The 27,865-nt window shown below is 37.3% G+C and overlaps 1 protein-coding gene across 1 annotated transcript; it reads left to right on the forward strand.

Moving 5' to 3' along the window:
* Nucleotides 1–4,863: 4,863 nt before the first annotated feature.
* Nucleotides 4,864–19,194, forward strand: LOC113050203 (NFX1-type zinc finger-containing protein 1-like). Its single transcript, XM_026212965.1, has 15 exons — nt 4,864–4,979; nt 5,933–6,018; nt 6,116–7,617; nt 7,729–8,015; nt 8,464–8,702; nt 8,870–8,992; nt 9,287–9,435; nt 10,590–10,733; nt 11,697–11,793; nt 12,358–12,608; nt 13,570–13,709; nt 13,815–14,115; nt 15,333–15,443; nt 15,810–15,905; nt 16,026–19,194. The coding sequence occupies exons 2-15, from the start codon at nt 5,952–5,954 to the stop codon at nt 18,477–18,479; spliced, it is 5,961 nt and encodes a 1,986-aa protein (XP_026068750.1). The 5' UTR covers nt 4,864–4,979; nt 5,933–5,951; the 3' UTR covers nt 18,480–19,194.
* The last annotated feature ends 8,671 nt before the right edge of the window (nt 19,195–27,865 follow it).

The following is a 27,865-nucleotide window of genomic DNA, read 5'->3' on the forward strand; positions in this document are numbered from 1 at the left end:
CGTGAACAATACAAACCTGGTTGCAGTGCATTCTGGGATTGCATATCCAATAAGGAAGCAATGCAGTACTGGCTTACATTACACAAGTATTAACAATGTAGCTCCCTTCTGTTTGAAAGAGTCTTATTATAATATCTGAAAAAGATGTCTATGCATTTCATTTAGTCTCGTTGTGAAACGCGTGTTAAATCCAGTTATTGTCCGTGATGCTCTTCACTCAGAGGAAGAAGCAGGCTCATCGCATGCACATCCTGATGGGCCTGATGGGGTTAAAGGTCGGCGAGCTTCACTGAAACCTGTCTCAGATGCAGACTGGAGAGTCTGAGAAGCTGTGAAGAGATTCATGCAAGAACCAAACACAAATCTTAGACTTGAAGCAGCAGCTGCATGAAATACGTCTTTGTGTTTCAGGCGTTTCAAGGACGAACAGATTTATAGTTTAGTTTCTACAGATGTGTCTTCCAGAGATCTGGATATAGAGGGAGTGAAGACTGTGAGTTAATACATCATATCTGTGTCTGAGATAACCACAGGCATCAAAGAACTGAATGCAGGTGATAAACCTCACAATGCCCAACACAGTGAAGCATTACGTGCACAGAGTGGACTGATCCATGAGAGAAAGATGCTGAAAGAGATCGTTAAAACAGCCGTCAAAGCTCGAGTCATTCCTCAAGGGGAAGATGTTTGAGCTACTCTTGAATAAAACTTTCATGATGATCATTTGAGATGGATCTTTCTGAATGATTCTTCGCTTAGATCTAAATAATGTTTCTTAAAGTTTTCTTTCTTAAAAAGGTGTTAAGTCGGAGCAGAAAGTCTTAAATTCATAGTCATTGCATTAAATGTTTTTTTTTAGGCTCGGTTTTCTAACAGAGATATCCTTAAATAGGCACAGATTTACTTGAGATGCAAGCATTGAGATACCTGTGTCTTTCTAAAATGTAAAAATGAAACGCATTTTGTCAGTAAGGGCTTTGATTTGAATCTCTTGGCAGATTTGTGTACTGTTTTAATCACTTCATTTGGTTCAATTTCATGACTTGTATCACTATTAAATGAATTTAACTTATTGTAAAAAACTTTAGACACTGAGAAAACACGGAGGAAGAACATATTTTTTTTTTGCGGTATGATCAGACATAAGTTATTTCCATATTCTAGTGGTTTCAGCATCATTCCTCCAGTCTTCAGTGTCACATGATCTTCAGAAATCATGAAAATATGATGATTTACTGCTCAAAACACATTTCTGTTTATCATCAATGTTGAAAACAGTTGTGCTGCATGATATTTTTTGTGGAAACGGTTGTACATTTTATTTTTCAAGATTTGCAGATGAAAAGAACAGCATGCATTTGAGATAGAAATCTTCTGTAACATTATAAAAGTCACTTTTGATTAATTTAAAGCTTCCTCGATGAATAAAATTTTTTACTTCTTCCAAAAATACCTTAATGAACACATAGCAATATGAAAACACGTCAGATTCACATTCAGATTCTCAATAATTGTTGGTGTGTGTCTTCACATTATATAATTGTTTTAAATATCATCCTTCATTTCTTGATTCCTTGTCAAAGTGGCCAAAGCACTGCAGGATTTTGATTTGGCTTTGAGAGGAAAGAGTTAACGGTGAGATCATTTCATCAAGCTTCAATTAAACTGAAATGACCTGCCTTTGCACATCGCTGTCCATCTGACATTAAATCTGCTTTTTTTCAGCGCTCAGTGTGTGTCTGATCCGCAGGCGGAGGAGAGAGCTCAGTTCGAGATGCTGAAGTCTCAGATGTACGCTTTCAACGTTCTTCTCCCAGTTTCCAAAGTCAAGGGCGGCAGGAAGAAGTCTGTGTTTGACAAGGAGCTCACGAACACAAGCAAGAAAACCCTGAAGCAGTACAGAGCCGGGTGTGTGTGATACTGAGGAGTTCAAGGCTTTGTGTGTTTGTCTCCGAGTCTAACAGTGATTTCTCTGTCCAGGCCGTCCTCCAAGGACAGGAAGAGACTCGGCTTTCCGAACAAGAAAGGAGGACGCTTCAAGTCAAAGGACAGGTGCAACATTCCCATCAGACTCGCTCGTTAAATATGCACTCACTTTTCATGCATCCTTTTCATGCAAACTTAAAAAAATAAATACAAATTTGAATGTTCACTTTCATTTCATTTAACAGAGGATTTTCTGTAGCAACAGAGAATAAAATAAATGCATTGGTTGGGAATTATGGAGGGATTTAAAACTGAATTGTATAAACCTTTAATAAAAAGTTTAAATGCATGAGAAATGTTGCAATGAATATGCAAAACTACAAGTAAATGTAAGCATAAATATGATGTGAAATACATTAAATATTATAAAATAAAAGATGTTGAAAACCACAAAAACCTTGATTTAAAATGTAGCGGACGACATCAAGCCACAAATAAATACATCATAAAATAATCAAATGCATTATGGAAGTTAGTAGTACTGTATGTAAAAAAATTTTTAAAAGTTGTTGAAAATGTATTTTTATGCTTGCATTTTGTTGTATTCTGTGTATCTATTGCTACAATCCATCATTTAATAATATATTTATTGAAATTGGTTTTCATACACTGAGGGAGATAAAGAAAAGCTGAAAATATTGCGGTATTTTACAAAAACAATGTTTACATTTTGTGGAAATTTATATACTGAAGCTATTTAAAATGTTTACTACAAGCAAAAAAACAAAACATGGTGTTTTTTTGGGGGGTGGGCATCATGTTTGCCTGCTGTGTATTATCTTTTTTTTGTCTTCTCAGGTACAGAAGTAAGTGAAGCCGTGCCTGACCTATAAGAACCAACACTTCAGCATCTTTATCACTTTATTACCTTCAATCCCTTTCCCAACGTAAAACCTACAAATAAAACTCTACAAATGAAAACCTGCTCTTCTGTTTGTCCGTGCATTTGTCACTAGCAGAGCAAATATGAACCAACGGCTAATGAGCATCAGAAATAAGATTGATTTCATTTTCCAGATGAAGAGAAGCTTCTGTTAGAGATCTGCCAGACGTCAGAGATGTTAGAGAGCCCACAATATCAAAGACTGTACAGCCCACATGAAACAATGAATCCACATCCGTGACAGGAAACTCCTTTATCAGCCAACCTTGAAGATAATGTAGAGAGAAACCTTCTGGTACCATGAGAAAGGAAATGAAGCTCTCACAGTAAAGATGCAGAATATATATATAGATATTTTTTTTTACAAGAAATTAGATTTTTTTTTAAATAAAATAAATTAGCAATACATAAAAATAAATTATATATTTAAATTAAATATATATATATATATATATATATATATATATATATATATATATATATATATATATATATATATATATGTGTATATATATAATAAAAAATATATAAAAAATATGTAAAAAATTTAAGAACTGTATAGCTATATATATATATATATATATATATATATATATATATATATATATATATATATATATATATATATATATATATAATTTATTTTATTAAACATTTGTATTCATTGCTTGCTACTATTAATTGTTTTATTATTTATATAGAATGTGTTGTCTTTAATAATATATGAAATAGATAAAAATGAAGGTAATACTTATAAGTACCTCTACTTGTGTAAATATTATATTGATCTTTTTTATTGTAATTGCTCAAATGTTCATAGAGTATATGGTAAGAGAATAAGTGAACATTGAATGTAACTACTGTAATTTAAATAGATATACTAAGTACAGATAATAAATAAAAGTAATAATGATGATAATAAATACTGATTTGCATCGGTCAGCTCAGGGAATGAGTTTGTATGTTCGTGTACAACTTTTTGTAAATGATTTCCTCAAATAGGGCAGATCAGAAACTAGTGGCATTTTCCCCTTTTTTAAGAGCAGCTGGCAGTATCTGTGTAAAACGGACTAAATTAGACCGCGTGTAATGTGAGGTTATTAGTGCTTGTGGCTGAAATCTGCATCTAGGCTGTGAGCTCTATTTGATTTAAAGCTGGAAGTAAACATGAAGCTCTATTCAGGTCAAAGTTCTGTGTTTGTTCGTCAAACAGGCAATGCTTATTGAGAACAGTTTCCTCAGTTTAAAAACAGGACATGCTTTGCCTCATTTTAGGCAAGATTTTCTCTTTTATTACACCTAGTCTCTCCACAGCTTTTATTGTAGGTCATATATGCATGAGTTTTGCACACTTTAATTTTTCCCTTCCAAATAAGATGAATTGTTGATAAACAGCAATTTCCGCCTTTTGCCAACTTTACCACATTGTTTGCTCTGCATCTGCATCAATGCTTTGCTTTCAAACCACAACATTTTTTCCAGGTAGGTTTCTGTTTCTGTCTAAAGCAGCTGATTTAATACAAACCCCTTCCCAAAGAGACAGGAAGGTCTTTAAAGATCTATAAACATTGTGTTGGCAAACTACTGATCAAGTTTTAAGTTATGCATGCTTTATTTTAACAAGATATAGAATCACTTCTACAGTATGGGGAAAATTCTATTATTATTATTATTATTATTATTATTATTATCTTTTAAATAAGTTGTGTTCACAATTAAATATTTATTGATATGATTAAATGTAAGCATATGCATACTTAATTTTAACAAGATATAGAAAGACTTATAGAGTAATGGGAGAAATTATATTATTATTATTATGAGTTCTGTTGCCAATTAACTGTTTACTGATATGAGCAATGGCATATATGCACAATGCATTCATGCATTGTTACTGAGATATAACACTTGTGATAGGTCTCCCTTATAGCTAATATCTGTAAATGTATTTTCCGTTCATCACTTTCGGTTCTGACTCAGAAACCAGCTGAAGATCCGCCCACAGCCGCGAGAAACGAAACTAAACCGGCATTTAAAAAGCCACCGACGAGATCAAACACGAGCTGTTCCCAAAGACTTCGGGAGAGTGACTCGAAGACATCCAAAGCAGGTGAGTGCTGGAGATCATAATAAACAAAAACGCGTTGTTTACGCTATTATTAATGTTATATCTAGTGTAGTGTGTTTCGCCGCTGCTGTTTTAGCTCGTCTCGAGGGAGTCATCTGTGTGTTGTTTTTTAGCCTGATCATTTCCGGTAGCAGACTAGCACGCAGTCATTTAATTTCGAAATATTTTTAAAAAGAGAATAACGCAAGTAATAGGATTATTTTACAATATATTGTAGCAGTATGATAAAGCATTTAAAAATAAATAAAAAAAATAAATAAAATAAAAACATCTTAGTCTCTCTCTTTATGATTTGCTCTCAGGTCTTGATTTTTTTTTTTTTTTTTATTTCGCAATGACACTGTAGTTTTTGTGTAAGTGTAAATGTGGATCATGTGCAATGTAATTTTGATATGTAAGATAGAGATATATATAGATAGTCTGTTTACCATTTTGTACATGTGCTCTCAGGTCTTGTGTTTTTTCTTTCTTCTGTATCACAATGATGAGTTTTGTATTTTTATTATTATTATTATTTTTTTTTTTTCCGACAGACTAGCAGTGTAAAAGCATAAATGTGAATCCTGTCCAATTTCATTTTGACATCTAGTTTGTGAACAAGGATAGGTCATTCAGATGACACTTGTGTGTTAATTAACCTAATATTTACTTTTCTGATATAAAGTAAGGATTTTAAGCAAGTTACTGGCTTTGTATGAAAGTTTAATGTGTGTATGCAAGGTTTCAAGAGATGCACACACTTGCTGTTTTGCAAACGTTAAGGGTGATTCAAGAAATGTATTAAAGTTTCTGAGAGATGTGTGAAAGCAATTGCATTAGATCCATGGTTTCAACCAGATGTCCACCTAGAGGGGAGTAACGATATTGCAGATATCTACAGAGAAGAATTATTCTGAGATATTTCTATTTACTGTATTGGTATAATCGCCCTGCAGATATATTAACAGCTGCAGCATGTTCAATCCAAGAGGAGGAAGACAGCAAAGAGGAAGAGGAGGCTTCAGTGGCCCTCAAAGAAGAGGTATATATCTTTCTGTTGACTTCTTTACATAGCCTTATTCAACTTGGTGAATATGCATCCTTATTATTTATTCACCATCATTTCTATTTTGTAACAGATGGTTCAGTGCCTGGTCAAAGACAAGCAAGCAGCTCTCCCAGTCGAAACAGGGGAAGCAGTAGAGATGGCCGAGGGGAGGGGGGAGGAAGAGGAGGAAGAGGAGAAAGAGGAGGAAGAGGAGGTAAAGGAGGAAGAGGAGGAGATGGAAGGGGTCGAGGTCACGAACAAGCCAGTGGAAGTACAAACAGCCAATGGGAAAGACAACCCGATGAAAAAGCTCAAGGTGCAAGAGGACGAGGAGGAGGAGGAAGGGGCAGAGGACAGAGGAGAGAAGAAAACAAGCAACAAGGGCAGCCAAGTTTTAACTCTGTCCACCGCCCAGTGATAAGGGGAGTCCACCCGAGAGGATTTGGGAGACCTGTTCATGGGCTCATGCAACAGAATTTGCTCAATTATCGTCTTCCAGACCCTTTACATTCAAGCAGCCGCCCTGAAAACACAGGTCACCAACAAGCCAGTAGAAGTATGACTGATTTAAGAGTTGTTCCACAAGGTGAAGAACCTCAAAGAGGAAGAGTAGAAACTCAGAGAGGTAGAGGGGGAAATGGGAGAGGAAGAGGAAGAGGGAGAGATGGCACCCCTGACATGCGCAAACTGGGGTATAAAACCCTTGAAGGCCTTCTGGAGAGAGAAGCGTCCGAGGTGGCCATCACCCTTTCATCTAACACTGGGCTCAAGAATCTGCTTGAAGAAAGTATGATGAGAAGCGACCTGGTGCAGCTGGTCTGTCAAGTTCTCTACAAGGCCTTCGGCTCTCGAATTGACCGCAAGATCGTGCTACACTTGGCTCGCGTTGTCAAGGACTCTCAGTTTTTCCGTAACATTCTGCCGTATCATGTGACTGGAATGATGTCGGATTACGCGCAAGCCCGAAGGGAGCAGTATCCCCAACATCTAAACAACATCATCAGCCTTCTCTCCGAAGTTCTCAACATGTTTCCTCACAGCTCTATCCAGTCGGTCTCAATGTTGGTGGCGCTTTTGAAACCCACCGTCAACCAGTTGCGTGCCTCAGGTGTGGATATCCTCCCCAGCACTGATGAAGACTTGGAGAGGGTGCAAGGTTTGGTGGACCACCTCCAAGAGAAATCAAGGCAAGGCACCTTGCGGTCGGATAACTACTCCTTCCTAGCAGCCGATGAGGATGCCCCACCTGGGGAAGAAGACTTCAGGAAGATGAGCATTTATCCAACCCTTGAGGAGTTCCACTTAGACATAAAGCCATTCTTGAGACCCAACATAATGTCTCAAAGCTTTCCTAACGCTCGCATCTATCTAGACACACACTTCCGACTTCTGCGTGAAGATTTCGTGAGGCCGCTGAGAGAGGGCGTTAAGGAGATCCTGAGGAACCAGCACAGTGAGACTGTCGATGGAATACCACTGAAAAAGCGGCGTTTTGATGACATCAGAGTTTACTTTGACACCCGATTGGTTTTGCCACTCTGCACACCAACGGGAATCGCCTACAAAGTGCAGTTTGACCCACGGCCTCTTCAGGTAATCACAAATTGCAAGTTGTCTGAAAGGACTCCATGCACTCCCAATTATGTCCATCTTTTCCACCACTGATCCCTCTGTCAGTTTAACTCATTGAATCTTCTCTTGCAGTTTGTCCGGTGGGAAAATTCCAAACGTCTCATTTACGGATCCCTTGTCTGTCTCTCCATGGACAATTTCGAAACCTTCCTGTTCGCCACTGTTACCGACCGGGATCCAACGCTGCTGAGGAAGGGACAGGTGCATCTCTGTTTTTCTTCTGAGAGCAGGGCAACGTTGGCCAGTATTCAGCCCTCGGACTCCTTCCTGATGGTCGAGACCACGGCTTACTTTGAGGCCTATCGATACGTTCTAGAAGGTCTCCAGGAGCAAGATGAGAATGATGTTCCCTTTCAAAGGTATGCATGATTGAAGTAAATTTAAGAACTTCTTACTTGTGCAAAACCCTTCTTGGGGAAGTTGTGGCATAGTGGTTAGAGAGTATGACTCTTAACCCTAAGGTTGTGGGTTCAAGTCTTGGGCCAGCAATACCACGACTTCAGTGCCCTTGAGGAAGGCACTGAATCCTGTGCAATAAATGGATGCCCACTGCTCCGGGTGTGTGTGTGTGTGTGTTCACGGTGTGTGTGAGAATGGGTCACCTTACTTGGCGGAATGTCACGTCTCTAAACTAGAGAATTGCTAAGGTATTCTTAAATGGTTTTCATAGTGTTGTTTTGTGGTTTCTTGAGTGGTTCCTAGGTGTTAAAGAGTACTCTCTGTCAAGTCTTTGTATCCAGGTCTGAACAATTATAACAGTCGTGCTTAACTTGGTAAACACCACACCACACTTTTTTGTTGTTTTAGGTACATAGTGGAGTGCAACACAGATGTAGATCCTCCAGCTTACCTTCGGGTGGAAGGAAGGTCATATGATCTGTCTAGCATCACGGCAGAAGGGAAGGGGAAGCTTGCACCCTTCAATCCCTTGACCCCAAAGGCCTGGCCTGATGAGGAAACAATGGGTCTTGATGAAAGCCAACTTCAAGCACTTAAACTGGCCTTAACCAATGAAGTGGCCATCATACAGGGACCACCAGGAACAGGTGACTTATCTGTGTCTAGGGTTTGCTGTTAACCAATGCCACACTCTTGAGATCAACTTGCATATGCACAAAAAAGCTAATTATAACAGCTTAATAGATGCGACCTATTTCTTGAGTGCAAAGAAACCTGGAACGTTTGTTGATCCTGTTTGTTTTCTTCTTTGCAGGGAAGACGCATGTAGGCCTGAAGATCGCTCATGCTTTGCTAAACAACCATGAGGCCTGGTCAAATGGTAGCCCTATGCTGGTGGTCTGTTATACCAATCATGCTCTTGACCAGTTTCTGGAAGGTACGGTGCTAATATCTATATCTGTGTAGTATTTATCAGTATTTATGGGTAGATCTCTCAGTTTTTTCTTAGAGCCATTGATAAGATAAAGTGGAAAGAAAATAGATATTCCTCCTACTTCTGAGTTCTTGCTTGTGATAAAAGACACGAGTAATAGTAAATTCAAGTTTCAGAAAATATTTTAAAGCATTTAAAAGACTCTGAACTTCATGGCTTCTCTAGAGAGTTCATTCTAGTCCGGTAAAAGATGACTCATGTATGATATTATGAACTATTTCATAACTTTTGTCCCAGGCATCCTTGGATTTTTAAAAAGGGGCATTGTGAGAGTTGGAGGACGGAGTAACAGTGAAACTCTGAAGCCCTTTGGTCTGAGGGAGCTGACCAGGGCATCAAACTTCCGCAAAAATTTACCACAGCATCTAAGGAGAGCCCATCATGAAGTGAGCCCACTATCTTGGACATAGCTCAGATTTCATTATTTTATTTTATTTTATTTAGTTTTATTTATGTTATATTTTCATTTATTTTATTTCAGTTATATTTTATTTTATTTTTTATATTTTAATTTATTTTATTTTATTTACTAATTATTCTTATGCTATATAATATTACTTCCTAGGATTGTTAATAGAATATACATAATTAATAGCCAGTGTTATTTTATATTAATAATATACTGTTATAGGTTTTATTAATATTTTATAATATGTTTTTTATATTTTATATTTATTTTTAAATTTTATTTAAAGTTTTAGTAGATGTGCATTTTTTTTAGTTTTATTAGTTTTTGTCTTTTCAATGTTTTTAGTACATTAAGTTAAAATAAACAAAAATGAGAAATGCTGCCTTACCAACTAGCTGAAATAAAATAAGTTTGTCTTTATATTTTATATTAATTAATTGAATATTTACTTTATTTCAAGTAATATGATTTATTTATTTATTTTAGTTTTAAACATAATTAATAAATGACAATAATATTAATAATAATAATAATAATGTTTGAAATTAAACAAACGTGAAAACATTATGAAAATACTTGTTTTTCATCAACTGTTCTAAAAAAAAATATCAGTAAAAATATAATTAATATAATGTTTAGTTTGATAATTAGATTGATTGCATGCTGTGAGGCATGTGCATAACATGTATTTATTATTTATTATTTTACTATGGGGACCCTGGAGCACAAAACCAGTCTTGCGTCTCCGGGGTATATTTGTAGCACTCTAGCCAAAAATACATTGCAACGGTCAAAATTATAGATTAGGATATTAATCATTAGGATATTAAATAAAGATCATGTGAAGATATTTTGTAAATCTCCTACTGTAAATATATCAAAACTTAATTTTTGATTTGTAATATGCATTGCTAAGAACTTCATTTGGACAACTTTAAAGATGATTTTTTTTTGCACCCTCAGATTCCAAATTTTATAGCTGAATCAATTTCGAAAAAACTGGTTATGTGCTCCATGGTCATGTATGTTTTAGCTATTCATTTCAGTTCTCTGAAAACAAGTATGTGCCAGTGCACCTAGTAATATACTGTATGAATGATATTTCTAATGAGTTGTGCTGTATGTCGGCAGATCTACACACAGATGGAGGCCGCAGAGGAGCTCTTAAAGAGACAGTCTGCTCAGCTGGAGTGCAGCCTGCGTGGCGTCCTCAGAGAAGACTTCCTGGAGAGATACATGTCTCCTGAGCACTGGGACAGCCTGTGTCTACAGCCGGTGAGTGCCTGACACACACACACACACACACACACACACACACACACACACACACACACACACACACACACACACACAGGGGTGTTTTTGTGTAAAGTCTGTTCATCTCATAGGTGTAATGGTTTGTATTCTGTACAAACTGTATATTCTATGTCCCTTCACCAACCCTACACCTAACCCTAACCCTCACAGGAAACTTTGTGCATTTTTACTTTCTCAAAAAAAACTCATTCTGTATGATTTATAAGTGTTTTGAGAAATGGGGACATGGGTTATGTCCTCATAAGTTACCCTCTCCTTGTAATACCTGTGTCATACCCATGTCATTATACAGAGTTGTGTCCTGATATGACACAAAAACAAGAGCACACACACACACACACACACACACACACACACACACACACACACACACACACACACACGCTCACACACACACACACACACACACACATGCTCTGAAATGCTTTGCCACAGCTGTCAGACATGCCGTCCTCAAATAGTGTATACAGACGTTGAAGCTATTATTGCAGATATTATTCCCTGAAGATCTGAGCTAAGCAATGGCACAAGCTAACAAAAACATCTCTGGCTTTCTTTGGTGGGTTTAATATCCCATTTGATTTTCTTTCACTTGCATGCAGTAAAATCAGTCAGTCGTTTTTTTAAACGGTGTAGTATGTTGCAGTTCCCAATGAATCTTACTAAGATATAGTATCCCAATAATATGTTTTTGTAAGATGAGTTTTAAATGCTTAGTTAGGTATAGTGACACTATGAACCACGAAGGCCTGCATCAAATATAATACTTGATACAAAAAAGCATGCAAACGTGCAAAAAAAAATTTTTTAGTTTTTTTTTTTTTGGTCTAAAGGTTCAGTAAATTCTGACTATTATTTAATCAAGCCATGATTCTTGTTACTTGAAATTTGCATTAACTCAGCAGTTTCTTCCTGTGTTAGGTGATGGATGGATTTGAGAGTGTGGGGAAAAAGAAGCCTTCAATGATGGCGGAGTGGCTCGGCATCGGATTCTCTGGTTTTTCGCAGCTACTAACAGGTGGAGACTCTAATACACAAACCACAATATCAGCAATAATTTATCTTTTTATGTTCTATATTAGGTTGAATAATCATTGGATTGTGCTTCCCTTGAAGAAAATTCTTCCACGACATCTTTAAAGTTCAGTTAATTTAAGAAAGAATTGCTGTTTTATAGCATTTCCTTCATGTGCAATGATTTTCTCTCAACGTTGAGATGCAGTTTTTATTATAATTTAATAATTAATGAAACAAGTGCCAAACTATGCATTAGATTAGTTTCCTGCATTACTCAGTTATTGGCAAAAATACAGTGCATGTAATATATTTTTCTGCAGCTCATTCGGGTCCGTACTGGCTGAGGCCTATACTTGTCTCCTATTAACACATCATGAAATAAATCATTTTATTACTGCATGTTGATAAAGAAAGAAGAAGAAGAAAAACTAAGCAAATCTTAAATTGAGATCAAATTAGCTGCAAGACTTGCATTACAAATTAGTCTCTAGTTAGTGAATGTAAACCAGAAGCATTAATGGCAAATACAACATTACAGAAACCTCTCTCTCTCTTTCGTTCTCAGAGTTGTCTGATGAAGAGGGGGCTCAGCTGAATGATGAGGAACTGATAGAAATCGATGAAGAGGCGGATCTGATCCAGGCCGAGAGGATAGTGGTGGATGCGGAGCATGGAGATAATTACTGGAAAAAGCTGAAGCAAGATCAGAAAGACATCGCTGACATGGCTGAGTTGATGCTGGCTTTGAACCTGAATGATCCTGAGCCACAAGAAGCAGCCAGACATCAGAGGCAGGCTAATCAAGGGGAATGGCAGGTATGAGACTTCATCCATTATTGTAATCATATATATTTTATTGAACACTGTTTACATTGTATTAATAATTTTTTAGAATATATATATATATATATATATATATATATATATATATATATATATATATATATATATATATATATATATATGCATTAAAAATATATTATTAATGATTAAATCTAAGATTATTTTAAGATTATAACTGTTGAATAAATGTTGGTGAAAAATAGAAAAGTAACTTTTTTTTATATGAGATTACATGCAACATTTGCACATTTAAAAATGATTTTTAATTATTTTATATGAACTAGAAAAGGCAAAAAGTCCATTAAAAATTATTTTAAATGATTCAAAAATGATTGTCATCATTATTATTTTGATGTAAATCAAACTTTCAGTTTATCTACAGGTTTAGATTACAAATTGCATATATATATATATATATATATATATATATATATATATATATATATATATATATAAACTTAAAAGTCTGAAACCACAATTACATCTGCGATTTGTAATCTAAACCTATATATATATATATATATATATATATATATATATATATATATATATATATATATATATATATATATATATATATATATATAAAACATTGTATTTATATTTAAAATGTAATGGTCATAATTGAACTTTTAAACGGGTTATTACTCAGCTTCTCAGATGTTTATCATAAAATTCATGGTACTTATTTATATTTAATTTTTTTGCATGCAATGAAAAGGATTTTTCCTAAGGTTATCAAACTCCAAAAATGCAAAAGAGATGTGATAGAAAGCAAGGTTATGCAAGAATTTAAATAACCTGTTTTACTTGGAAATATGTTATATTGCTGCTTGGGAATGTCTGATTGTTGATTGTTAAGACATTGCTGTTCACCATTTGTGTTGTGTGTTGTGATGAGCTCAGTGCTACTGTTCTGCTGATGTGTGTTCAGATTCAAAGACACCAGAAGAAAAAAATCAAGCAAATGGCTAAAAACGAGCTGAGGAAAACTTCAGCCATGACTGAACATCAAGAAAGGAAAACCGTAGATGTGTGGAGCCTCAGTCTGAAAGACAGATGGAGACTGTATCGGTAAGACACACATGCACCAGATGGCAGCATTCACCCACAAATTTCAGTGCACTAAGATGTTAATCTTTAAAATCAGCTAAATTAGATCTATATTTTCTCCTTCAGGCTTTGGGTTTTGCGCTATCGGACTGATCTCCGCACTAAGGCCCTCACCTCTGAACACGTGTATCAGGACGCAGCCGAGAGGCTCAATGAAATCCGGCGTCGTGAGGATCTGTGTGTGCTGCAACAGGCTCGGGTCGTGGGTATGACCACCACAGGAGCGGCTAAATACAGACAGGCTCTACAGGAGCTGCAGCCCAGACTGGTGATCGTGGAGGAGGCGGCGGAGGTGTTGGAGGCGCACACCATCACCACCCTCAGCAAAGCCTGCCAGCACCTCATACTGATCGGAGATCACCAACAGGTAGACCGCAATATTATGAAATAAATTGTTTTATTTTGTAATGTCAAATCAGGGTCATTAACTATGATTGCATAAAAAATAAATGCTTGTGTAATAAGTAGGGGTGTAACGGTACGCAAAAATCACGGTTCGGTACGTACCTCGGTTTTATAGTCATGGTTCGGTTCATTTTCGGTACAGTAAGGGAAAGAAATGCAAACATTAAACTGCAGGTTTTTTATTACTAAAAACTTTTTTTTAACTATTTGTTTACACTTTTTTTAAAATACTTTTTAATAAAATATATATAAAATAAAAAAAGAAATAAAATACTGCTGCAAAGTTCTCCACTAAATAAAATAGTCTCAGTCTCAAACCAGTAACATATAATAAAATATAATGAAAAATATAAATAAATAACTATGATTACAGTGCAGCATTACCAATCCCAGCTTGTAGGCCTGCTCATATTTAAAAACTATATATAACTTTTCCAAAGTGCAGCATGAACAGTTTCAGTTTTTAGACCTGCTCAGATTTCGTTATTGCGTTGGACCGATCGGAATAAAGAGCAAAGGTCGGTTTAAATGCCGACGGGAGCTGCGTTTGAATTACAATCGTGTTTTTCTTAGTTGTAGTGATGTTCACACTCGTGTGATGCCTTTTGAAAACCTTAGGCCGGTGACACACTGGCATATTGCACCTGTCAAACATAGTCTATTTTGCCGTCAATACTGTTGACGGTGTCCTTTATCAGTAGGCTTTATATTTATGCTCAACATGAAGTATAGTTATTGTTGTCGGCCATGCTGCCAGTGTGTCCCATCTTAGAGACCCATCTTAGCACGAGAAAGGGCTACGCAGACACGGTTTGATATGTTCAGGAAGCCGACTCTCTTGTGTAGATTGCTGCGCACCAGAGACAATATGATGATGTCGTTCTCCTCCCCTTGGTATTTGTCCACAACGTGGACTTAGAATCAGCTGCAGGGCAGGATTTGCGCTGAACACGGAGACTTCCGCCACTTAATATGTTCATTTGGAAACACGAAAATGTATATGTTCCACACACAAAATATTGCATTCGGTCATTCGGTACACACGTGCACCGTACCGAAAGCCCTGTACCGAAACGGTCCGGTACGAATACACGTACCGTTACACCCCTAGTAATAAGTATAAATATCTTGATGCATTCATGTGTTAACGTTTGTCTTTATGCATGTCATCCTGCACAGTTGAGGCCTAGCGCAACAGTGTATGACCTTGCTAAGAATTTCAATCTGGAAGTGTCGATGTTTGAGAGGCTTGTCAGAGTCAACTTTCCATTTGTGCGCCTTAACTACCAGGTTAGTTTCTGTATTATTACATCAGCCGTTTAAGGGAAACGCTTTATTTTCAAGTCGTGTCCTGCATGTACATACTGATGTACTCTCTAAAAAAATAAAATAAATGAAAAATAACCAAATGGTTGGGTAAGTCCATATTTGACCCAAAGTTGGATTGAAACAACCCATCTAGGTACTTACCCTTAAACCTAACTTTAACCCATGTAGTTACCTTATATTATCCAGTACTTTAGGTTAGTACACTGTAGTGTGCACATACTGTAAATAAATGAAGTGTAACCCAAACGATTACATATTTACTGATGTCAGTCATAGTGAACCGTATGCTAAAACAACATGAACAACAATTCTGTTTTATATTTATAGCATCGCATGAGGCCATGCATCGCTCGGCTGTTGACTCCTCATATCTATGAAACTCTGGAAAACCACCCCTCTGTACTGGAGTATGACAATGTTAAGGTACGTACATTTCAGCAATTTCTTCTATTATTATATCACATAAGTTCTGGTAGGTACCTACCACAATTAGGTAATTTGGCTACCTTCATCTACTTGACTCCTGCATCTTTCGGTCTACAGGGGCTTCTGACAAATCTCTTTTTCGTGGATCATGGTCACTTTGAGGAAGAGATTAAGGATGGACGGAGCCACCAGAACCCTCACGAGGCTCAGTTTGTGGTCGCGCTTTGCCGCTACTTGCTGTTACAGGACTACAAGCCTTCTCAGATCACCATTCTGACGACTTACACAGGACAGCTTCACTGTCTGCGTAAGCTCATGCCCTCACCGAATTTCTCTGGAGTCAAAGTCCACGTTGTGGACAAATACCAAGGGGAGGAGAACGACATCATCATATTGTCTCTGGTGCGCAGCAATCTACACAAGAGAGTCGGCTTCCTGAACATATCAAACCGTGTCTGCGTAGCCCTTTCTCGTGCTAAGATGGGTCTCTATTGTATTGGAAACATGGACATGCTGAGCTCCGTTAAGCTGTGGAGCAACATCCTTCACACTCTGAGAGAGCATGGTCAAGTGGGTCGTGCTTTGACGCTGAGCTGTCAGAACCATCCGGATAAACAGATCCTTGCATCCTGCAGTGATGACTTCAAAGGTGCCCCCGAAGGTGGTTGTGATCAGCCCTGCCAATTTCGCTTGGATTGTGGCCACGTGTGCACCCGAATGTGCCACCCATATGATGTGGAACACAAGGAATACAAGTGCATGAAAGACTGCCAGAAGGTGCTGTGTGATCTGAAGCACAAATGTACACGTCTCTGTCACGAAGAATGTGGTGAATGCCAGGTACTCCTAGACAAGATCATTCCATCATGCCAGCATAGTCAGAGGGTGCCTTGCCACATAGACCCTGAGGAATTTGTCTGTCGAGTGCGTTGCCAAAAGACCCTCCCTTGCGGCCATCCCTGCAAGGCAGCTTGTGGAGAGTCCTGCACCGCTCAGTGCAACGTTAAAGTTCAAATGCAGCTGAAATGTGGACACGTCCAGGAAGAACCATGCTTCATTTCCAGCGACCCCAAAAAGATGACATACTGCAGAACAAAATGTGGCACCACCTTGGATTGCGGCCACCCTTGCCCGGGAACGTGCCATGGATGCTGTCAAGGTCGCCTGCACAAAGCATGCAACCACAAATGCCAACAAATCCTGGTGTGTTCTCATCGGTGTGAGGAGCCTTGTGTAAGAGATTGTCCACCATGTACAGTTCGCTGCGAGAACCGATGTGTCCACAGTGCCTGCATGAAGACTTGCGGTCAGCCTTGTGCGCCTTGCAGAGAACCTTGCGAATGGCAGTGCCATCACCACAGTTGTACCAAGCTGTGTCATGAGCCATGCGACCGTCCACCTTGTTCTGTTCCCTGTAACAACACCTTGCCCTGTGGACACCTCTGCATAGGTCTCTGTGGAGACCCTTGTCCTGATAAGTGTCGCATTTGCCATAAGGATGAGGTCACGGAGATCTTCTTCGGCAATGAAGACGACCCGGATGCTTGTTTCATTCAGCTTGAAGATTGCAAGCACCTGTTCGAAGCTACAGGAATGGATCAATACATGAATCTTGACCAAGACCAAGGCGCTGAACTGGATCAAAGGGCGATCCGACTCAAGGATTGTCCAAGGTGTCGCACTCCAATCCGTAGAAACCTTCGGTATGGCACTCATATCAACCGCAGCCTGGCAGCCATCGAGATGGTCAAGGAGAAGATCAATGGTGTGTCGTATGAGATCAAGCAAAAGCAGGACGACCTTCGCTTGCAACTGCTTGGGAAGAAGATCTTGAAAATGCATTTTGCCCAAGAGTTCGCACTTCTTAAAGATAAGTTTGAAACAAAGGACCTTTCACGCCAACAACTTTGGCATTCCGAGAACTTGATGACCTACCTCGAGAGGGTTGGGAAACTAAAAGAAATGCAAGCAGAGCATATGACACTCCTTCTGGACGAACTTCAGCCATTCTCTAGCAAAGTTGAGGAAGTCTTGGGATTCCTCTTACGTCCGTCTCAGAGGTTTTCAGACCAGCAGATTGCAGATCTCGAACGTGAATTGAAGAGACTCTCCTACCTGGCTGAGCTCAACGTGCGCTGTTGCATGTCACCGATCAGAAGTCGTGTTTATAGCACAGAGATCCAGAAATTAAGAGAGATCCTGGAGGACACTTTGCCTTTCTCTGAGTATCTAGAACATACAGTCAAGGAGATGTTTGCGGATTTGGACACCAAACTGCCTCTCAGCGGCCTGGGGATCACTGACGACGAGAGGGTGATGATAGTCAAAGCCATCGGGTTGAATAAAGGTCATTGGTACAAATGTCCCAATGGCCATGTGTATGCAATTGGCGAATGTGGCGGTGCTATGCAACAAAGCAAATGTCCTGAATGCGACGCTGCTATTGGAGGCACTAATCACAATCTCATTCAGGGAAATGCTGTGGCGACTGAGATGGATGGCGCAGAGCATGCCGCCTGGTCAGATGCTGCCAACATGGCAAATTTTGACCTGCAAAACTTTGAAGATTGACATTCTTAAGTCAATTTTTCTTCTGTCTGTTGATAGGGTATTAATCTGGTTAACACAAATCACGAAATACCGTTTTTAATCAGGCTGTAGTTGCACCTTTCAGCAGAGCTTTCTTCACTTGCCACTGATGGGAGAATTAAACAACAAATGCAGGAAACAACAACAAAAACAATAACAATTCATCATAGGTACAAAATAGATCAAATGCAAAATATTATGTCCATTTTGTACCAATGATGAATTATGTTGTTGTTTTTTTCTGCTTGTACTATATTTACATTTGTTGTTCTTCTGTGCACAATTAATCAATCCCATGATGAAATTATCCATTCATTTGGATTTTGAACCTCATATTTTCTTGACTTTTGGCTTCATAGCTCAATTTCAGATAGCAAATAACAAAATAAGATAATTGCAAAAAAATCATTGCAACTGCCTGCTACTATTAATTTGTTTACTCACATTTCATGCTTGGTTGGCGAAACCTAGTTAGAAATATTACGCTTCACACATTTCAGTTCATTAGCTTTTAAAATAATCCTGTAATTATTATAACAGGAATAAAATATGCACATTTTGTTTGTTTTTATATCGTATGACATGTATTATCAAAATCAGCCTTAGAGATAGATAGTTGTGGTCCTGAATGCAATATGGCTAAAGCACTTAAATCTCCTTGTGATCCAGATATGCCAACATACATGATGCTAAACAATGAGGGTAACACTTTACAATAAGGTTCATTAGTTAACTCAACCAAGGATGAACTTTATTAATCTTAGCTAATGTTAATTTCAGCATTTACTAATGCATTATTAAAATCAAAAGTTGTGCTTGTTAACATTAGTTAATGCACTGTAAACAAACATGATATAACAATGAACAACGGTTTTCATTAACTAACATTAACAAAGATTAATAAATACTGTAATAAATGTATTGACCTTAACTAATGGTAACAAATGGAACTTTAATGTAAAGTGTCACCAACAACAATAAATATTAGCTTACATGTTAGCTTAAATATATCACAGAAGAAAAGCACTTAATGAATCTGCTTAATAAAATCATGTTTTGATGAAAATGTGTGTCCTTTAATCTTTCATTAGTTTTCATGCATGCAACTTCAGGTTTTGGTTTCAAGTGTATACTTACTAACGTTCATTTTTGGGTTGATTTCATTAGGTGGCAGCAGTGTACTGTCAATGACTCTCTCAGGAACAGAGTCAGAGTCAGGAACATGTGTTCTCTACGTAAGGCAAGCTGTGCTTTTCTCTCATGTACGGTCAGACTCAGACCAGTGTGTTTCTTGATGCAGGTCAGTGTCAACTTCGGCATGTTTATTCGCCGCATAATTATAAAGCATCACCTGAGCTCTCTGCTTTAATCACTGAGTGAGTCCAAAGGCTTTGGTGTGAGCTGTTGGGACGCTTCCATTTAGGCTTCCCAGCAGCTTACATCAGTTCATTATGTGATGAATGTCGTCCTGTCATAACATAAACCTGAATGCAGAGTCGGCACTTTCTGCACAGGAACGCAGGGTGGGGTTGGAGAAGCAACAATAACGACAAAAACTGTTGTGTCAGGATGCCAAGGAAAAGCAAGCAGAAGTTTAAGCATATTTCTGAGGGACAGTATGTACAGCTGGTGATTTTATAGGCCCGAAAAAAGCAAGTGAAGCAAAATGCAACAATTTCTTGTGTCATATTCTTGTGCATTAGTTTAATGCTTCATGTGTGCCTTGGAACATCCCTTAACTGTGGTAAAAATCCATCTTTCAGTGCTTTATTGCTTTTGTGCAATGGAGGTGTTAACAGCAATGCGATAAAAGACAGCAATGTTCGATAAAAGACTAAGTGATAATAATTAGCTAATTAATACAGTTTATTAATTTAGCTGTACAGCATTTACTGTTGTCACTTATCAACATAGTATTTTGGCAGATTTATGCATAACTGATGTGAAGCTATACGGGAGTCAATTTTTTTTAATGGCTTCACTGCTCATTATGGATGTGACTTTTAATTTCTGTTTGAATTCAAGGACAGATTTGGACAGGACTCGATTGGGGGAGGGATCGAGCATCTGTGCATGATTGTTTGTCACAATGAGTGATTGTGTTTAATAGAGAGGATCGTTGAAGTGTCACACAGATCGGACGGTGGATTCACAGACACAGATGAGCACATGCTAACTCATGTCGTCCACCCTGAGAGCACTAATGTAATTAGGGTTCAAGTGCCTCAGTGTGCAGAAGGAGAAAAATACATTATGGCAATGCAGATTAAAGAAAAGTAGGATTCTGGTTAAATTTGGGCCTTGATGAATATGATTCCAGCTGCTGAGAACAAAAAAATAAAAATAAAATAAATTAATACATTGTGGTATTATGTTTTAGCATAGAAATACCATGTTTCTTTGTTTGTTATATGGTATATGAGAGGGTTTCCCAACCATGGACTTGATAGATTATTAGTAATTATGATCAAATTATGTCAAAGTAATGTAAATGTTAAATTAATTAATTGATAAAAAATATATTTAAACCAAATGAAATGAAGTTATTATTTTAAACTAAATAAAATAATAAATAATTAAAGTTAATGATAAAATATGTACAAAACACACACACATACACAAACACAAAAAAAAAAATAATAATAATAATTTTTATATTTATGCAGTCCCTGGGAATCGAATCATTGACACTGGAATTGCTGATTTGCCACATTTTACTTGCTCAAGTTACAGAAATGTAAATGTTATATTCCAAAACAAGTGATTTGAATGAATTATTAATTGTGTTTATTTATAAATGTTCGTTTCAGGGGGTTCATCGTGTTATTTGATTAAGAAAAAAGCTTGGGAGCCCTTGAATATGGTAATCGTTCAGTACCACGCTATAATTAAGATATCATACATATATAGCTTGGTACGTACCAGTTCTATTTGAACATTTTATGTGACCACAAAACCAGTCATAAGGGGGTAAATAATTCAAAATTCGAGGTTTATACACAATCAGAAATAAGCTTTTCCATTGATGTATGTTTTGTTAGTTTCAGACAATATTTGTCTGAGATGCAACTATTTTAAAATCTGGAATCTGAAGGTACAAAAAACATCAAAATATTGAGAAAATCTTCTTTAAAGTTGTTCAAATGAAGTTCTTAGCCATGTTACTAGTCAAAAATTAAGTTTTGATATATTTACAGTAGGAAATTTACTAAATATCTTCATGCAACATGATCTTTACTTAATATCCTAGTGATTTTGACATAAGAAAAAATCAATAATTTTTACACTTATAATGTATTGTTGGCTATTACTACAAATATACCCCATAGACTCAAGACTGCTTTTGTGCTCCAGGGACACATATGATCAGTATTTGTTTATATTCTTCTTATATCATTGTTTCATTGTGAGAAAATAGTTGTATTCGAGTCTCAAGTCTCAATTTGTTCTTCATTTAAACTCATTGCTTTCTAGGAGAAACGTGCGTGATCCTCTGCGAAGTATCGGTTCATCTATTCAATGACTGCACATTGTTCTCACTGTTAGCATCAGTAGATGTGCACGTCATTATGATATCTGTGGCAGTTTTCCGCATTACATTTATCAAACCCGCCTGGTCGGAACGAACTGATTAAAATTTCATTGGGCCCTGTGGTGACCAGCTATAAGCTTTCATGAAATAATGTTCATGTGGATGTGTAAATATGGATCCGGTAAGGTTACAGCTTCGCCATAACAGCACATGAAAGCGTTATTCCCTCTCAACTCATTCTGCAGGCCTGTGTGTGCTCGACCGGCTCATTTCAGCAGTACGCCTGCTTTAATTAATGTTGGATTATACACTCTTTGAACAGTCACAGATTGGTGTTCAAAAGGAGGTTTGTCGTGTAACGAGGTGTAATCGTAAGTCGAGTCTTGGAGTGTCTTATGAAACATGCATGGAACATTTTCTGAACTTTTAATCATGCAATTAACCAAAGGGAACAGTGTAGGGGAAAACTGTGGCTAAAAGATTAACCTGCTTAATAGGTTCTGTCATTCCAAACCTGATGAGAAACCACATTAATAGCTTACGCATCCATTACGAAAGCCACTTGTTGAAACAAGAATTCCTATTCAGTTCTGGATAACGTCTGAGATTGCTGATGAAATATGTGGTTTTGGCTTTAGTATAATTTCACAATGGTTTTGTTTTGATGGCAGATGGATATTTTGAATTCTTTATTTACTGCCAGTTCACCTAATAACCAGATCAGATACTTATATTACGTAAAATGTGTAGCATGCATTTTTATATTCAATATTTCTCCAACGTCTTGGGTTTATTTTTTCCACTGAGCTTGGTGCAATGCATTCTGGGTGTAAAAATGCACCTGTCGAAACTTAAACGCTGTTTTGCTTCCAAAAGATTTGCATCCATTGAGACGATACACTTCTTAATTCTCATGTTTTGGCTCATGTTCTTGTCTTTTATCAAGACCAGTTCTCTGATGCCTCCCTTCTTTCTTGGCATCAGTTTTGCCGGTGTATTTTGTAAAACCACTGCCAATTACAGACTCAGCAAAGCATGCCTTGTTTGCCATGAGAAAGAAAAACATGCATCAACCTGTGTTTTGTTTTTTGTTTTTGTGAGAGGAGCATTTTTGAAAGTTGGTGTTAAAATGTGGCAAAGCTGAAAGATGAGAAAGTGTGAGCAGCAAGACTAATAGGAAAAAATATTTTCGGTTCCTTGAAGGACATTAAGATACATTGTAGAACAAGGGACAAGTTATAATTGCAAGATGTTTTTGTAGATGTTTTTCTTTCTTTTCTGTTTTTCCTTTTCCTTCTTCCATTTTTGGGAGATAAAATAGTGGTTCTTAAGATGCAAAATGTTGCAATGAGTCTTGTGGGTAGTGGTAATTACTGTTCAATTGCTAGGTGTTACGTATGGTTTTTCAGGTTGTTATTAGTTCTAGTTACTAGTCCTGGACCCTCAAGTCTCTGGTTTGTATACATGGCTTGGATCTCTTCTTCAATTGCATCTATGGGATTTTTTTTTTAGCATGCTATGTTTATCCAGCAGGTGCAAAATCATCAGCCAAGTTAAGTACAACGCTAATACTGATGCTTGACTTAGAAAATGCAACAAATTAAGTGTAAAATTTCTCATTTTCGTCTTTCAAAAGCTTGATAGAGTTGATTGTGATTGTATTTTTAAAAAACTGTCTGCATATGCACGAGTCTTTGTTTTCTTTTCAGCTGTAAGTTATGCTCTGCATAATGCATTACTTTACATCTCTTTAACCCGAATGACTCTCTTTCAAAGATTAGAGCTTGACAGCTTCGACACGACCAGTTGAGCTTCATTTGCAACATGGAAAACCCTCAGGTACGTGGAATCCATTAGACCTGAACATTGTAAATTACACACAGATAATTTGAGACTGAGACTCTTCACATAATAATGATGAAAATTGGTGTAACTGTACGACTAACTGCCTTTTTTTAAGTCACTAGGGATGCACGCTTTAGTCAATGCATGGTTGTTTGCAGTGTTCTTCTGCGGTCATTCGGAAACAAGGGCACCAATGTGATTCTCTCTCTTGACCTGTGAATAAAATCTATCATCTTTTTTGCCCAGTTAAGCATATTCTAAACTGATTTGAATAAATGTATGAAACTCAATTCCACCTCACTGTTCGAGCACCTGCGGTTGAGTTAGTGAGTGACATAAAGTCGCTTTGTTGCGCTGGGGCTGAGAAATGCTTCATAACTATGCATTTTCAATATGACACCATATGTGCTTTTCTGAAATAGGCAATTATATGTGCACATTTAATGAAACATAGCAGAGAAACTGGAGCTAATGAGAAGAAATTCACTTCTTTACAATTTCAGAAAGCATGAGTTTACTGGCTCATGTAACAGTATGGCATTTCTAATTATATGTAAATAAACCAGTATTTATCCAAATAAATATGCTAATATGCTAATAACATTACATTACAAATATTTTTGTTAAATATTTATATTTAATATCTGAAGCATTATGATTTATTTATATTTTGCACATGCATTGCATTGCATTGCAAGTTAATGTAATGTGAATTTTTTAAATAAATGGTTAATAGTACAATATTCATTATATACGTACATTTATAATTTTTAAGCATATTTATTTATTTTATTTATTTATGATAATATGATGATGCACACACACACACACACACACACACACACAAATATGCATATATGCATTATGCACATGCATTACATAAGTTAAGAAATCAGTTTTTATTTATAAAGATACAGACAGACTGAGATTTTTTTCCCTCCTTTTGTTTTTTTGGTTGCAAGGGTTGAATATGAGGGAACCCCCCCCCCCCTCCTGTTTTAATGGAGGTTTATAGACATAGTATGACAGCTCTTCTTAAGAAGCCAATGTATTGTAGAGGTTTGAGGAATAGAAATGCTTCTGTTTGCCTTTGCACTGGATATGACCGCCATTTGAGTCTTGTGTTAAAAGACATCCGTGCACTATATAACACTATGAAAGCCATTCTGGTTGAAAAGAGACCCGGAAATCTTGGCGTGCTGAGGTTGCAACGTGCCAAGCGTAATGAATGGACGTTTAGCAGCGAGAGAGAGGGGTGGGGGGGCATCTGACAGTCTGCTTTTATATGCCTGTGTGATTTGTGCTCTGCCAAAACCATCGATCCACTCCAAATTAGAACAATTACTGCCGCCTCGCCTCCTTTTTTCCCTGCCTTTCATTAAAAACGGCTCTGTCGATAGCACTGTTTATGTCAGGATTAATGTGATGCCGAGCTGACAGGATGTCATTATGTGATTATTTCATCTTGAGAAAAGAAAAAGACAGGATGAAACTGAAATATTATTGTTAAAAATAATGTTTTGTTCCACAGTGCACCTTCTTCAGCATGTCTTCAGCCAAAATATGTGATATGCTGTTCCCAATCCGCATTTTGCAAACTCTTTATTGGGAATTTTTATTAGTAAGCATATTTTAAGCAATGCAATTGATTAATAATGCAATGCAATGCAAATATGTAATAACCCTCATTGCATTGTGGGTAAAATGCATGTAGTCTGGATTTTCTTTTCATTTATCTTCTGTAGATTTACTTGTGGCACACAAAACGCATGCATGTTGATATTTGTTTTCCAATTTGTTTTCCAAAACATTTCAACAAACCTTATTCCAAACAACCTTTTGTGCAACTGAAAGGTTCCACGGATGTTAAAGGCTCTTAAAGGAACCATAAATGCCAGTATAGTAGCTTTATTTTAAGGGTGTAAACATGGATCTTGACAGTCCTGCTTACTGTATTTGCCTGTGACTCTAGGAAATCAACCAGGACGGCCGATTTAACAAGTTCAACGCGTTCACCCAAAAATAAAAATAAAATGCTGAAGATTTGCTCAGCCTCAAGCCATCGAAGATGTAGATGAGTTTGCTTCTTCATGCACACAGATTTGGAGAAATGCAGCATTATATCACTTGCTCATCAATGGATGCTCAGCAGTGAATGGGTGCCGTCAGAAGACGAGTCCAAACAGCTGAAAACAAAATCCTACTCCTGGCTAAAAATATGAATCCATAATCAATAATAATGCTTCCTCTTGTAGTCTCTCACATCAATCCACACACATTGTTTAGAGCTGCTTATAAACGGTGCTTAATCTGTGCAGATTTCTCTCCTGATTCAGACCAGATGACTTTTTCACAGCAGAAAGCAATATTATGGACAGAGGAGCCGTATTTTGGCTAGAAGCAAAAGTTTGAAGATTACAAAAAAGGTCTTTAATGAAGGATTTGTTCTTACAAACACACCGCTTTTTCGTCTTCTCTGGACGTGGTGTGGATTACTCGTGGATTATAGCAATGCTTTTATTATTAGGTGAACTGTTCCTTTAAGCATTTTCTAAAACGAGTGTTTCTAAAAACTCTAAATCCTCCTTTGGGTCTGTATTTTTTTTGAATGCAGCTACAAAGAAGAGCAGATTATGAAGCTCCTCGATCCTCGACAGGGATTTTCACAGCGTGAAACAAAAGGCCGGCACACGAGGACCTCTGGTTTTGTCGTGGCATGTTGCATATGCCTTCCTGTACAGGAGCGTGCTCTTCTCTCTGAAATCAGCTGAGCGAGGTGTCCTGCGCCCGCGGCTTCCTGCCAGCCGTGGTGAATGAATTTCGACAGCTGCACAGCCACAGATAGTCACATTGTGTCATGACAGCGCAGGGGCCAAAGGGAGGGAGGAATACAGGAGAAGAAGAGCCTCTCGCTGCTGACCTGAGATCTGTCAAAGCCCCTTCAGCCTGCTGTGGCATCACATCAACAACATCTGCTAACAATCTGCCTACAGTTACTCAGACGCCCGAGAAACCTCCGTCAAGCGACACCTGTTCATTCTGTCATCACAGGAGGACACGTTCTGGCAGAGGGCCGAATTAAACACACAAAATACAGAAAATAGTGCAATCTCATCTGTTGAAGGGAAAGTCAGCATGACATCACAAGTGATACTTTCTCTATACTGTAGATATTCATCTGTTTACATAAAATCGCTCATAATCTTTCATCAAAATGTAAAAACTTGTAATAACTTGCGGCTGATGTGATCAAGCCCTTCAAGGCAGGTCAGTCCAATTGGTGAACATCTTGTTAAGCTTGTAAGTAGAGACCTACTTTAATGGAAAAGACTGCAATCTCAATCTCAATCTCAATCTCAATCAAAAAAAAAAAAAAAAAAAAAGAAAAAAATGGAAAAAATGAAAAAAAAAAAATATATATATATATATTACTCAAATAATGTTACAGGAACTGAGGAACTGACTGGTAGCATTTATTTGTTTACTATGTGTGCGTTTTGCTAAAAAGGCAGATTTATAATATAAATAAATAATATATAAATAATATAAATGTTATCATATTTTCCCCATAATTTTAAATTATATATATATATATATATATATATATATATATATATATATATATATACACATGCATACTTTCAGTACCACAACAAACCCTCACTTCTCAATGAAGTTTATGTTTCATTCTTTTATCTTTTAATAGCTATATTAGCCCTGGGTTCATCTCTGTCTGGTCACATAATGACACATAAAGCCAGCAATTTTACCGTTAGCACTAATTCAGATGAGCAAGAAAGGTTGTGTAAAGTTAGCATTATTAAAACAGCGGTTTTGGATGGTTAATGCATTAGTGGTTTGCTGACCTTTTACAGCGGGAGGTTAATTGCAATGTGCTTAAGCAAAGGGACAGTTCTGACCCATGTCAGGATTGTGGACCAGATGTCAAGTGCTTTGTGTACAACACGATGTGCAATTCATTTTTAAAGTA

Source organism: Carassius auratus, chromosome 31 (genome assembly GCF_003368295.1).
Source record: "Carassius auratus strain Wakin chromosome 31, ASM336829v1, whole genome shotgun sequence".
NCBI classification, from domain to species: Eukaryota; Metazoa; Chordata; class Actinopteri; order Cypriniformes; family Cyprinidae; genus Carassius; species Carassius auratus.